General features: G+C 48.7%; 1 protein-coding gene across 1 annotated transcript in view; it reads left to right on the top strand.

Annotated features, from left to right (window-relative positions):
* Positions 1–14,875, top strand: part of LOC121580942 (cadherin-18) — a 117,960-nt gene that overhangs the window by 65,469 nt on the left and 37,616 nt on the right. Inside the window, exons 3-4 of the mRNA XM_041896161.2 lie at positions 10,062–10,356; positions 10,805–10,924. Of these exons, the coding sequence (XP_041752095.2) occupies positions 10,062–10,356; positions 10,805–10,924 (415 nt within the window). The remainder of the gene's footprint in view (positions 1–10,061; positions 10,357–10,804; positions 10,925–14,875) is intronic.

The raw sequence follows: 14,875 nt of genomic DNA, 5'->3' as shown, positions 1-14,875 counted from the left end.
AACGGTGTGTGGGTGCTGAGCTGGAGGACTCCGCAGTGGGCATAGGTTCATCGGCTGGTTTCCCACACTGCCAGGAGATATGTCCCATCTCCCCCACACCGGTAACACTGTCGAGTTTCCCCCCTCCTGGTGTACTCTTCTTGGACCCGCCTGGTTTCTGGCTCCCCCTGGAGCCGGGATAAGTCCTGACGTGGCTGGGTTCGAGACCTTGGGGTCCTTTGGACGGGTTCTTCCCATTTGTGGTGGGGCCGCACTCCTGGGGTCTTTTCGGGAAGCATTCAGCATCTCCGCTGTGGCCTGGTACTTTTCCACAGCTTCCACGGTCAGATCAGCCGTGGTCAAGGCCTGTTGACTGATGAACCGTTTTGCCTCATAAGGCAGGGGCGCGTGAGGTAACGATCCACCACAACGGCCTCCACCACCGCCGCTGCTGTATTCCTCTGCGGATCCAGCCATTTCCTTGCGATTCGGACAAGTTCATGCATCTGCGCCCGAGGAGGTTGGTCTGGTTGGAAGGTCCAGCTGTGAAAGCGCTGGGCCATACCAAACTTTGTGAGTCCATATCTGCTGAGGATCTCAGACTTCAGGGCATCATAGTCAGTAACCTGGTCAGGGCCCAGGTCCCGGACAGCATTCAGCGATTCCCCGGTTAGAAAGGGGGCTAACAGACCAACCCACTGTTGCTTGGGCCAGGCTTCCCTAGTGGCCGTGGCCTCAAATGCATGCAGGTATGCCTCAATGTCATCGGTAGCTCCCATCTTAGATATAAAGTCACTTGCCTTTATTGGGCGGGTATTTTGGACACCCCTCTGTCTCTGCCACTGCAATTCCTCTGCCTTCAGAAGGTTGGCTTTCTTTTGCTCCTCCAAGAGAGCCACGTTTGCTTGCATCTGGGCTTGCTGGCCAGCAACAAGGGCTTTCAATATGTCCTCCATTTCAGTCGGCGGGGAGCCTACGGCCAACTTGGAAAACTGGGTGATCAAACCTTCGGTATCCTCCTCTGACATGCACTATTAACGCTTGAGCGTGCCTGTATTCTCCACCATCTGTGACGTCACGAGAGGCTACACAGCTTTCAGCGGGATTGCTCAAGTAGTGCAAGGAGACAAGGTTCAAACAAAACAAGGATTTTATTATAGGTCTTGGGAAATTAACGAAAATATAACAAAATTATGTTCTCTGGTGGCTCTTAAGGGTTAACAGTTCAGGGATGTCTCTTCCACATCCAAAATCATAACTCTCCCTCGCTCAAATAACTTTTCCCCAGTCTTACTGTCTTCCACGTTGCAGCTAGTGGCCAACCCAGCAAAACGTCCTTCCAAATGTCCCACACGTATTTCCACAGGTGCATATATCCACAGGTGAGTATTTCCCAAAGGTAAGTATCTCCAAATCCTTATATTCCTCATGGAAGTGGACGTGCAGCACTCTTGTCCTCCAGAGAGCCCAGGTTGGAGACTGTGTCTCTTCACCCCCCCCACACACTCCCTCAGTGTGTCTCTTCCCTTCCCAAACCTTCAGCTCATCAGCTCCTCATTTGTTTCAGCTGCGTGGGAAGATTGGCCATAGAGGGGTGGAGTTCCCGACCATACCAGCAGATGGAGCCATAGCTGTCTGGGTTTGCAGCCACCTCAGGGGGATGTAACGTCCCTCCAGGACACAGCCTCTCGTGACATCACACTATTTATCTTTTTTGGGGTTTTCCCCCCACCAGCTCACAGACAGGGCTCTTATTTTATCCTTTCATCTCTTTGATAACGCAGGGCCTAGGGTAAGCATCAGTCATGAGCTGTACACCCATTACCCTGCTACTGAATAAAGGCACCATAGCGAAAGATAAATTAATGCTACTCCCTCACTGCAGGCAGCATGTTCTGTGAGTAAGCGCAGTATTCTGAGCCAGTGTAAATGCTTGCGCCAGCCCAAACTTCCTGAGAAAGCCAAGGTTGTCATCACAGTAGTTCCACCAACTTCCACTGAGTGACAACATCGGCCTTGGATTCTTATGTACTGTATATTGCACCTACTCTGTACTACGCAATAACGTTTATTCTTGTGTAGTAGCCTATTAAACTGTGTTTTGGGGTGTCCTAAGTGAACAATAATGTCCACTACTTAACCTACATGTTGTAAATTTGGTCCTCTATTGGTCTATATTGGTCTTCTTTCATGTGAATCTGCAGCAGTAACATCTTGGACACTCTCCATGTGATTCTGTAGCAAACAGGGTTGCTGCATGTACGCTCTTCAGGCATGGGAGGAGGTGTGGAGGTGAACACTGTCTTAGCTAATTGCTCTCTGTTAAGGGATTACACTCACTGCCAAGAATTAAGAGCAGTTTGTGTGTGTGTGTGTGTGTGTGTGTGTGTGTGTGTGTGTGTGTGTGTGTGTGTGTGTGTGTGTGTGCGTGTGCGTGTGCGTCTGAAGGGTTGAAGGTGGAGGCAATAAAAACCATACACTGAGGACTGTAACTGCCAACAGCTGCTGGCTTCATTCTTCATTCAGAACATTTCCCCTCAGTGTCTGTAGAGAAAATAACATTCTGCCAAAGAGCAAACACTTGCATTCATAATAGGATAACTGACTTGCTGGCCAGTTGTGTTGTTCTACAGATGATGCAAGCTAGCTCCAACAACGTTGGTGCTGTCAAGGGATTCACAGTTTTTCTTTAATGGTTTGTTATCCATCATTCACTTTCCTCCTTACAGAACCCCCCTCAGCGTCAGCACCACTGCTGTCTGGAAACATGGAGGCTATGGGTGCATCCCAATAATCTCTCCATCCTCCTGATGTGTGCACTTGTTCACTACTCCCCAAAATATAAAAGCATTGGATTGGTGAAGGCATGGGCTAGAGGGAGTTTCCATAGACCAGTCTTTTTTTCAAATGCATGAGGGGAAGTTAACAAGTGCACACTTTGGGAGAAAGGAGTGATTATTGGGATTCAGCCCATGTTCTTAAGAAGTGGTGTATTGATATGAATGGAGAAGTCATACTCTGGTTGCTATATTTATGATATTCCATCTGATCAATTATAAAGCTAATGGGGGTGTTTTACACCTCTCTCAAATGACCTTCCACCCTCTTGACTTGTTTAAGTGTTTGTAAAAAGCCATGTGCCAGGCACGCAGGCACAACCCCAAAATATTCAGACAACACGTCAACAAGGTACAACAGATTTAATTTGAAATGATGCAACTCGGTGTAGCACAACTAATCTGGATAGAGCTGGATTTACCTGTTTGAATGAATAAGTGTTCACACATTGCATTGGCTTTGTTCTGCTAGGCTACGAAGGGGAATACATTAGTCTCAAAATGCCAAGGCAGCTAGAAACACTGTTCTTCTCTTCTTCTTGTTGTTCTTCTTTTCAACATTTTACATCAGAGTTGACACAGCATTTTTATATAGATCAGTATCATATGATACCCCAATGATTTAGCCTAGCTCCAAATACTTGAGGAGTGTGGATTCTCTTTGCATAACATTGGCTGCATGTGATATGTCAGACAACAATGATGCATGGTTTGTTTACTAGTGTAACTGATAAATTATCAGTTGTATAGCAGAGACTTTCCCATTCATGATTTGTATGAATTATTAATGTCTACACTACAAACAGATTATTTTTGAAACACTGAACACTTAAATGGTATGTAGTGATAGCGTCATGCAGCTATGTGACAATTATCTATATTTTTCTGCCAGTCTGCTTTTGATTTAATAAGTGAATGCAGAAACAGTCGGGTACCCAGGTGTCACAACGGCTGATGTAGATGTGGTGAAGGAGTCAAACGCAGACACAGAAGCTCAGTCCAAATACTTTACTGAACACGACCAAAAATATACAAAACACTGGCCTCAAAACAAACAAGAGGCGGACGATGCGCAACAATGCGCAAAAGGCTAGTATTCCAAGGCGCACGAAAACAGTACAGTGCGACGACAGGGAAAACAACAAACAAACAACTAGCCGACCTGATGACCGGCGAACAATAACACACAACACAAGACTAACCAAATGAGAAACTTATAGGAGACATAATCAACCAAACAGGAAACAGGTGTACACAATCAGACAAAACCAAACAGACATCGAAAACATCAAACGGTGATAGCTAGTACTCCGGGGACGACGACCGCCGAAGCCTGCCCGAACAAGGAGGAGGAGCAGCCTCGGCCGAAACCGTGACAGTACCCCCCCCCCCTTGACGCGCGGCTCCAGCCGTGTGCCGACCCCGGCCTCGGGGACGACCAGGAGGACGCGGAGCAGGGCGTGTAGGGTGTCCACGGTGGAACTCCGTCAGGAGAGACGGGTCTAGGATGTCTCTCCTCGGCACCCAGCACCGTTCCTCCGGACCGTACCCCTCCCACTCCACGAGATATTGGAGACCCCCCATCCGACGTCTCGAATCCAAGATGGACCGAACTGTGTACGCCGGAGCCCCCTCGATGTCCAGTGGGGGCGGAGGAGTCTCTCTTATCTCATCGTCCTGGAGTGGACCAGCTACCACCGGCCTGAGAAGAGACACATGGAACGAGGGGTTAATATTCTTATAATCAATAGGCAGTTGTAACCTGTAACACACCTCGTTCAATCTTCTCAGAACTTTAAAGGGCCCCACAAACCGCCGACCCAGTTTCCGGCAGGGCAGGCGGAGGGGTAGGTTTCTGGTAGAGAGCCAGACTCGATCACCAGGTGCGTACACCGGCCCCTCACTGCGGTGGAGATCGGCGCTCGCTTTCTGACGACGGATGGCCCGCTGCAAGTGGACGTGTGCAGCGTTCCACGCCTCCTCCGAGCGCCGCACCCACTCATCCACCGCAGGAGCCTCGATCTGGCTCTGCTGCCATGGTGCCAGAACCGGCTGGTAACCTAACAAACATTGGAAAGGGGTTAGATTGGTTGAGGAGTGGCGGAGAGAGTTCTGGGCCATCTCTGCCCAGGGGACATACCTCGCCCACTCCTCCGGCCGGCCCTGGCAATACGATCTAAGAAACCTACCCACATCCTGGTTCACACCTTCCACCTGCCCATTACTCTCCGGGTGGTAACCCGAGGTCAGGCTCACCGAGACCCCCAAACGCTCCATAAACGCCCTCCAGACTCTGGAGGTAAACTGGGGACCTCGGTCAGACACTATATCCTCGGGTACCCCGTAGTGCCGGAACACGTGGGTGAATAGTGCTTTGGCGGTCTGTAGGGCAGTAGGAAGCCCCGGCATTGGGAGCAGACGACAGGCCTTAGAGAACTGATCCACAACGACCAGTATAGTAGTATTCCCCTGTGAGGGGGGAAGGTCTGTGACGAAATCCACCGAGAGGTGAGACCATGGTCGTTGTGGAACGGGCAGGGGTTGTAACTTTCCCCTGGGCAGGTGTCTAGGCGCCTTACACTGGGCGCACACCGAGCAGGAGGAGACATAAACCCTCACATCCATGGCTAACGTTGGCCACCAGTACTTAGCGCTAAGGCAGTGCACAGTCCGGCCAATACCAGGATGTCCAGAGGAGGGTGACGTGTGAGCCCAATATATCAGTCGATCCCGAACCTCGAGCGGAACGTACGTCCGACCCACGGGCACTGTGGAGGACTAGGGTCGGTACGCAACGCCTGCTCGATTTCAGCATCGACCTCCCACACTACCGGTGCCACCAGACAAGACTCCGGCAGTATGGGAGTGGACTCAACGGACCTCTCCTCCGTGTCATACCGCCGAGACAGTGCTTCTGCCTTACCGTTTTGGGACCCAGGGATGTACGTGATCTTAAATACGAACCGGGCTAAAAACATGTTCCACCGCGCCTGGCGAGGGTTCAATCTCCTAGCTGCCCGGATGTACTCCAGGTTACGGTGGTCAGTCAAAATGAGAAAAGGGTGTTGAGCCCCCTCAAGCCAATGCCTCCACACCTTTAGGGCCTGTACCACGGCTAACAGCTCCCTGTCCCCTACGTCATAATTTCGCTCCGCCGGGCTGAGCTTTTTGGAGTAAAAGCACTGGGGCGGAGTTTAGGTGGCGTGCCGGACCGTTGCGAAAGTACGACCCCAATACCGGCCTCTGACGCGTCAACCTCTACCTGAAATGGTAAAGCGGGATCCGGATGCGCCAGCACCGGAGCCGAAGTAAACAGGTCCTTCAGTCTCCCAAAAGCCCTGTCCGCCTCGGCTGACCACTGCAAACGCACCTGACCCCCCTTTAACAGAGACGTTATGGGAGCTGCCACCTGTCCAAAACCCCGGATAAACCTCCGGTAGTAATTTGCAAACCCCAAAAACCGCTGCACCTCTTTAACAGTGGTTGGAGTTTGCCAATTACACACGGCTGACACTCGGTCAACCTCCATCTTCACCCCTGACGCAGACAACTGATAACCCAAAAAGGAGATCGACTCCTGGAAAAACAGACATTTCTCTGCCTTGACATACAGGTCGTGCTCCAACAGCCTCCTCAACACTCGGCGCACCAGGGCTACATGCTCGGCTTGGGTAGAAGAGTACACAAGAATGTCATCAATGTACACGACCACACCCTGCCCCTGCATGTCCCTGAAGATCTCATCTACGAAGGATTGGAAGACTGAAGGAGCGTTCATCAACCCGTATGGCATGACGAGATACTCGTAATGACCTGAGGTGGTACTAAATGCTGTCTTCCATTCATCGCCCCCTCTAATGCGCACCAAGTTGTATGCGCTCCTGAGATCTAGTTTTGTGAAGAAACACGCCCCGTGCAATGACTCCGTCATAGTCGCAATCAGCGGGAGTGGATAACTGTATTTCACCGTGATCTGATTGAGACTACGGTAATCAATACACGGGCGCAAACCTCCATCCTTCTTCTTCACAAAAAAGAAGCTCGAGGACGCAGGGGAAGTGGATGGCCGTATGTATCCTTGTCTCAGAGATTCGGCTATGTAAGTCTCCATAGCTCTCTTCTCCTCTTGAGACAGAGGATACACATGGCTCAGTGGAAGCGCTGCTCCTGCCTGGAGGTCTATCGCACAATCTCCCTGCCTATGAGGAGGCAACTGCGTCGCCCTCGATTTACTGAACACGATTGCCAAATCCTCATACTCGGGGGGAATGTGCAGTGCGGGCACCTGGTTTGGACTCTCCACCGAGGTCGCCCCCACGGAAACACCTAGACATCGCCCCACACACTGGGCAGACCACTCCTTAAGAGCCCTCTGTTGCCACGAAATAGAAGGATTATGGGTAATCAACCAGGGAAGCCCCAACACCACCGGATACGCAGGAGAGTCAATCAGATATAGCTGAATAGTTTCCTCATGACCCCCCTGCGTCCTCATCCTAAGTGGCGCTGTGACCTCCCTAATCAACCCCGATCCCAATGGACGGCTCTCTAAAGCATGGACAGGAAATGGGGCGTCGACTGGAAGAAGGGGAATTCCTAGTTTTAAACAAAAATGTCGATCAACAAAATTCCCAGCTGCGCCTGAATCTACTAGCGCCTTATGCTGGGAATGAGGTGCAACCTGTGGAAAATGTACAGGTAAACAGACGTGCACAACAGAGAGCTCTGGGTAAGTGGGACGCCTACTCACCTGGAATGACTCCCCAGTGCGTGGTCTGTCGTCCTCTCCCCTAGGAGACCCTCCCCAGCACCGAGCCGCAGTGTGCCCTCCACGGCCACAGTTGGTGCAGGGAACAGCCCCCCTCGGGCTCCTCCTCCTCCTCTCTCTAGCGCCAGCACCTCCGAGCTCCATAGGGCTCGGCTCGGAGGTGCTGGAGGGTGGAATGGACGACCCCCACTCGGTGCGTCCGCGGGTAGCCAGCAGGGTGTCAAGCCGGATGGACATGTCCACCAGCTGGTCGAAGGTAAGATGGGAATCCCTGCAGGCCAACTCTCGACGGACGTCCTCCCGTAGACTACATCGGTAGTGGTCGATGAGGGCCCGCTCATTCCACCCTGCATCCGCTGCTAGAGTCCGGAACTCCAGGGCGAACTCCTGTGCGCTCCTCCTCTCCTGTCGAAGGTGGAACAGACGCTCCCCCGCCGCCTTCCCCTCTGGTGGATGGTCGAACACAGCCCTGAAGCGGCGGGAGAACTCCGCGTAGGTGATGGTGGCGGCGTCTATTCCCCTCCATTCGGCGTTAGCCCACTCTAACGCCTTGCCGGTGAGACAGGAGATGAGGGCGGAGACGCTCTCGTATCCCGAGGGCGCCGGGTGTATGGTGGCCAGGTAGAGTCCCACCTGCAGGAGGAACCCCTGACATCCGGCTGCGGTACCATCATATGCCCCCGGGAGCGAGAGCCGAATACCGCTGAGTTCCGGTGCTGGAAGAGGAGGACTGGTCGATGTTGATGGTAAGGTGTGCGGAGGTGTGGGCACCTCTCTGGTGACCAAACGGTGCAGAGTGTTCGCCACCTCGTTCATGGCGGCCTCAAGTCGCCAGATCATGGTGTCTTGATGGCTGATCCGTTCCTCCAGCGACTTGGGTGCCGCCGCTGCTTCTGCTGACTCCATGGTGGTGTGTTATTCTGTCACAACGGCTGATGTAGATGTGGTGAAGGAGTCAAACGCAGACACAGAAGCTCAGTCCAAATACTTTACTGAACATGACCAAAAATATACAAAACACTGGCCTCAAAACAAACAAGAGACGGACGATGCGCAACAATGCGCAAAAGGCTAGTATTCCAAGGCGCACGAAAACAGTACAGTGCGACGACAGGGAAAACAACAAACAAACAACGAGCCGACCTGATGACAGGCGAACAATAACACACAACACAAGACTAACCAAACGAGAAACTTATAGGAGACATAATCAACCAAACAGGAAACAGGTGTACACAATCAGACAAAACCAAACAGACATCGAAAACATCAAACGGTGATAGCTAGTACTCCGGGGACGACGACCGCCGAAGCCTGCCCGAACAAGGAGGAGGAGCAGCCTCGGCCGAAACCGTGACACCAGGCTACTTGTACACTAACATTCTGTAGATTTATACAGCTGGTACCCCTCTGGTAAACCTATTTTTTAATTATGGTTAAGTCACTTCCATTAGTGAGGCGCAATTTTAGTTCCTCTCCTGAACTGACTGAACTAGGATCGACCTCTACCCCAGGGGTTGGAACTGAAATTATTTTCCAATCGTTTCATTCTGAACAGAACCACTCTACCAGCACTGTTCCGACCAGCAAAATAAAGTTCTGAACCAGTTCGAACCCCAAAAAAGTATTTGTTTATATATTTATTTTCTGTTCCTTTTATACATGCGAAACCTTTTATACAGTTTTTTACATTTAGCTTATTAAATTACTTCACCAATCAGTGCGGCTAGAGCAGGCAAGCTAGTTAATTACATGCGTGATGGACAGAAAACTGTAGCCTATGGTGCAAGATGCGACTGAAAGAGAGGGTTGAGGAGGACACTTGAAGTGCTGGGCATCTTGTTATGACATGCATTATCTGAATTAGGTCCACCGAATTATACCTAGGAGGAGCGGCTTCTATGGTGGAAATTTGAATGTCCTTTGAGCTAGCTAGCTATCAAGCTTGTGTGTGCAGAGCGGCACCAGAATTAAAAACACATCTTACTTTTTTGTCGTTAATGACTCCAACATGAAATGTGATAACTAGGCCTATATTATCCTTAACTAGCATTGACCATTATTCTCTAGCTAATTAAAAATCTCTCTATCTTCTGAATCAAACGTATAACATCAGCACAGTAGCCTATGCTTCGGAGGGGGAGCGTCAGGTAGCCTAAACACATACAGGCAAAGATTTTCACGTTTTTGAGTGACAGGGTGAGGGCTTTGCATAGACGCTTTGTTCCGTTTTGTTGTGGGACTAGAAAAAAAAATCTGGAACATAAAATAACGTTATTAAATGGTTCCCATGCTTTTAAAATAACGGTTCTGTTCCGGAACAGCATGGATCATTTTCGTTCCAGGTTCCGTTTCTGTTTCTTGAACTGGTTCCAACCCCTGCTCAACCCTGGTGGTGAAATCCCTGGGTATAGTTTTCTATGTTCACATGAGTATTGTTACATCTGTGTGTAAAGTTTCTCTCATTTCCTTTCCAGCTGCACTCCAACTCAGACAAAGGAGACGGCTCCGTCAGATACTTGCTGACAGGAGAGGGCGCTGGCACTATATTCGTCATCAACGAGGTCACAGGGGACATCCATGCCAGCAAGAGCCTGGACCGGGAGAAGAAGGGCCAGTATGTCTTACATGCCCAGGCCATCGATCGTTACACCAATAGATCTGTAGAGCCTGAGTCCGAATTCATAATCAAGGTCCAGGATGTCAACGACAACGCACCCAAGTTTCCAGATGGCCCATTTGCTGCTGCTGTTCCCGAGATGGCCGATGTTGGTAAGGCAGAATACTGACAACATACTTTGATATGCTGGGTGCACCTGGCTGGAGGGAGCTGGCTTTGTACCCTGACTGTGAGAGCAGTCACATCATTAGCTGGGTCATCAGTATTGGTACAGATCCCTGCTGCATCCCAGAGGCAGTCAGGCATTGATGCACAACTCTGTAAATGGATTTTGACAGTCCTGATACATGGGTTTAGATTAATTGGGAGATAACAGATTTCGGCCTCACTTTATGCGATACAGAAACACTCTGTGGTATTTCCATGTAGATTTACAATAAGAAAACCCTGACAATACAGTGAGTTGTGCTACAGTATGCAATTGTAGTTTCTACAGAAATCATAGCACATTGTACTTGTACTGTCTGTGAGTTTGTGTGGTTGTAGATGTATGGGTTTTTTGTGCCAATGCAGTACTGATATAACCTTTCATCCGTGCAGGCACATCAGTGTTTCAGCTCACAGCCACAGACGCAGACGACCCCACCTATGGGAACAGTGCCAAGATTGTGTATAGCATACTACAGGGACAGCCTTACTTCTCTGTAGATCCAAAAACCGGTGAGATGCCTGCCACCTATTTAACATTTACTGCAATATAATGCTCCATCTGTGAATTGCTTCTGCCAAGTGAAAATAGCTTTGTTCTACAGTATATGATTTATTAGATGTTGATTGTTGAAATCAGGCTGTTAAGCTGTGAAATAGGGCCAAAGTACCTCATGATGATGTTTAATGACACAGCTGATTACAGAGGCAATAAGCTCAAATTGGGTCTAGTTTTAGAGATGGCTGCGGTTTACATGGGTTCAATAAATGACACAGTCGAGGGAAAAACACGGCAATAGTGTTCCCCGGTCTTAATCACCCTCCCGCTCATTGTAAAAAGGCTCTTAGACATCTTGTTCTTTGCTTTGAAGACATAAGATGACTAAAAAAGCCTTGAAGAACTTTGAAAATAACATCCACCCATGACAAAATACACGAAATGACCAAAAGTATGCGGACACCTGCTCGTCGAACATCTCATTCCATAATCATGTGCATTATTATGGAGTTGGTCCCCCCTTTGCTGCTATAACAGCCTCCACTCTTCTGGGATGGCTTTCCACTAGATATTGACACATTGCTGCGGGGACTTCCATTAAGCCACAAGAGCATTAATGAGGTTGGGTGCTGATGATGGGCGATTAGGCTTGGCTTGCAGTTGGCATTCCCAATTCATCCCAAAGGTGTTTGATGGGGTTGAGGTCAGGGCTCTGGGCAGGCCAGTCAAGTTCTTCAACACCGATCTCAACAAACCATTTTTGTATGGACTTCGCTTTGTGCACGGGGGCATTGTCATGCTGAAACAGGAAAGGGCCTTCCACAAACTGTTGCCACAAAGTTGGAAGCACATAATAATCTAGAATGTCAGTGTATGCTGTAGCATTAATATTTCCCTTCACTGGAACTAAGGGGCCTAGAACGAACCATGAAAATCAGCCCCAGACCATTATTCCTCCTCCACCAAACTTTACAGTTGGTACTATGCATTGGGGCATGTAGCATTCTCCTGGCATCCGCCAAATACAGATTAGTCTGTTGGACTGCCAGATGGTGAAGCGTGATTCATCACTCCGGAGAACGCGTTTACACTGCTCCAGAGTCCAATGGCGGCGAGCTTTACACCACTCCAGCCGACGCTTGGCATTGCGCATGGTGATCTTAGGCTTGCGTGCGGCTGCTCGGCCAAGGAAACCCATTTCATGAAGCTCCCGACGAACAGTTTTTATGCTGACGTTGCTTCCAGAGGCAGTTTGGAACTCCATAAAGAGTGTTGCAACTGAGGACAGGCGATTTTTACGTGCTATGCGCTTCAGCACTCGACGGTCCCGTTCTGTGAGCTTGTGTGGCCTACCACTTCGCGGCTGAGCCGTTGTTGCGCCTAGACGTTTCCACTTCACAACAGCTCTAGCAGGGCAGAAATCTGATGAACTGACTTGTTGGAAAGGTGGCATCCTATGACGGTGCCACGTTGAAAGACACTGAGCTCTTCAGTAAGGCCATTCTACTGCCAATGTTTGTCTATGGAGATAGCATGGCTGTTTTCTTAATTTTATACACCTGTCAGCAACGGGTGTGGCTGAAATAGCCGAATCCACAAATTTGAAGGGGTGTCCACATACTTTTGTATATATAGTGTACATATTATGTGAGGATGGTTTTCAAAGGATTCCAGTCCATGTAATTATTTTATTATTTTATCAGGTAATCATACTGAGATCAAGGTTTATTTTACAGATGAGCCCTGAATTACAGATATTACAGAAATACACATATGTAAATACAAACACAAAATGCAATCAGAAAGAAAACAGTCATACAAACAAACACATTCATCAGTAATACGGTCCTCAATCAGCTTTCTGAATTGCCCTGGAGGCACCAAAACATCAAATTGAAGAACATTTTGAAGATTGTTTCACGAATACGGTGTAAAAAAACTAAAAGCTGATTTATCTAACTCAGTAGAGACCAAAGACATTTCCAGAGTTAGCCATCCCTGAGACTGTGTAATAACAATAGTTAGTTTAGAAATTGCAAAATGTTTAAATAATAATAATATGCCATTTTGCAGACGCTTTTATCCAAAGCGACTTACAGTCATGTATGGGTGGTCCCGGGGATTGAACCCACTACCCTGGTGTTACAAGCGCCATGCTCTACCAATTGAGCTACAGAGGACCTGTGGTGTGTGTCTGTGTGCAGTGCATCCTTATCCTGGGTCCCGTGTGGCGCAGTTGGTAGAGCATGGTGCTTGTAATGAAAGGGTTGTGTGTTCGATTCCCATTGGGGGCCAGTATGAAAAATGTATGCACTTACTACTGTAATGCTCTGGATAAGATGTGTGAGTGCATTCGTGTGTTTTACAGTGATATGCATACCTAAAGAGAACAAGGTATAGACATAAGTTGTTGTCTTTGCTTCAACAGTCTGTTAATGTGTGTTGAGTAGGCAAAGTGAATCTGTATTATATACCATCTGTCAATACTCAAGATGATAGTTCTAGCCATGTTCTGCTCACATATGCTCAAGTGCTACTGACACGCATGGATTGAGGCATAGCTGTGAAGTAGCCAGGCTGGATTGTGGCCATGCCAGCTGCATTGCATCCTGGGCCATGGCAGTGCCAGCTGTTCTTGCCTCTCTCCAGCAGCTCATTGGGGCCCCATCAGCAGGCTGGCCCAGGAGACCCAGTCACTCAGCTCACAGTCAGAGCATAATCAGAGCTTCCTCTTCACTACAGTCACCTGTCTGTGATCAGGGAGTGAGGTGTTCAGCTCCTGACCAATGATCATCACTTAGACACACACACAAACATTTACAAAAATGCTTCTTCTTCAGACATAGCTAATCACAACCCATACGAAAAGCAATATTTGGACATAGTGAGCATGCAAATTAAATATGAATCCTTTTTTATGTACAGTGGGGTAAAAAAGTATTTAGTCAGCCACCAATTGTGCAAGTTCTCCCACTTAAAAAGATGAGAGAGGCCTGTAATTTTCATCATAGGTACACGTCAACTATGACAGACACAATGAGAAAAAAACGTCCAGAAAATCACATTGTAGGATTTTTAATGAATATATTTGCAAATTATGGTGGAAAATAAGTATTTGGTCAATAACAAAAATGTCTCAATACTTTGTTATATACACTTTGTTGGCAATGACACAGGTCAAACGTTTTCTGTAAGTCTTCACAAGGTTTTCACACACTGTTGCTGGTATATTGGCCCATTCCTCCATGCAGATCTCCTCTAGAGCAGTGATGTTTTGGGGCTGTCGCTGGGCAACACGGACTTTCAACTCCCTCCAAAGATTTTCTATGGGGTTGAGATCTGGAGACTGGCTAGGCCACTCCAGGACCTTGAAATGCTTCTTACGAAGCCACTCCTTCGTTGCCCGGGCGGTGTGTTGGGATCATTGTCATGCTGAAAGACCCAGCCACGTTTCATCTTCAATGCCCTTGCTGATGGAAGGAGGTTTTCACTCAAAATCTCACGATACATGGCCCCATTCATTCTTTCCTTTACACGGATCAGTCGTCCTGGTCCCTTTGCAGAAAAACAGCCCCAAAGCATGATGCTTCCACCCCCATGCTTCACAGTAGGTATGGTGTTCTTTGGATGCAACTCAGCATTCTTTGTCCTCCAAACACGACGAGTTGAGTTTTTACCAAAAAGTTATATTTTGGTTTCATCTGACCATATGACATTCTCCCAATCCTCTTCTGGATCATCCAAATGCACTCTAGCAAACTTCAGACGGGCCTGGACATGTACTGGCTTAAGCAGGGGGACACGTCTGGCCCTGCAGGATTTGAATCCCTGGCGGCGTAGTGTGTTACTGATGGTAGGCTTTGTTACTTTGGTCCCAGCTCTCTGCAGGTCATTCACTAGGTCCCCCCGTGTGGTTCTGGGATTTTTGCTCACCGTTCTTGTGATCATTTTGACCCCACGGGGTG

The sequence above is a fragment of the Coregonus clupeaformis genome, chromosome 14 (genome assembly GCF_020615455.1).
Source record: "Coregonus clupeaformis isolate EN_2021a chromosome 14, ASM2061545v1, whole genome shotgun sequence".
Lineage (NCBI taxonomy): Eukaryota > Metazoa > Chordata > Actinopteri > Salmoniformes > Salmonidae > Coregonus > Coregonus clupeaformis.
The sequence above is the reverse complement of the archived record's forward strand: the minus strand, read 5'-3'. Positions and strand labels throughout refer to the sequence as shown.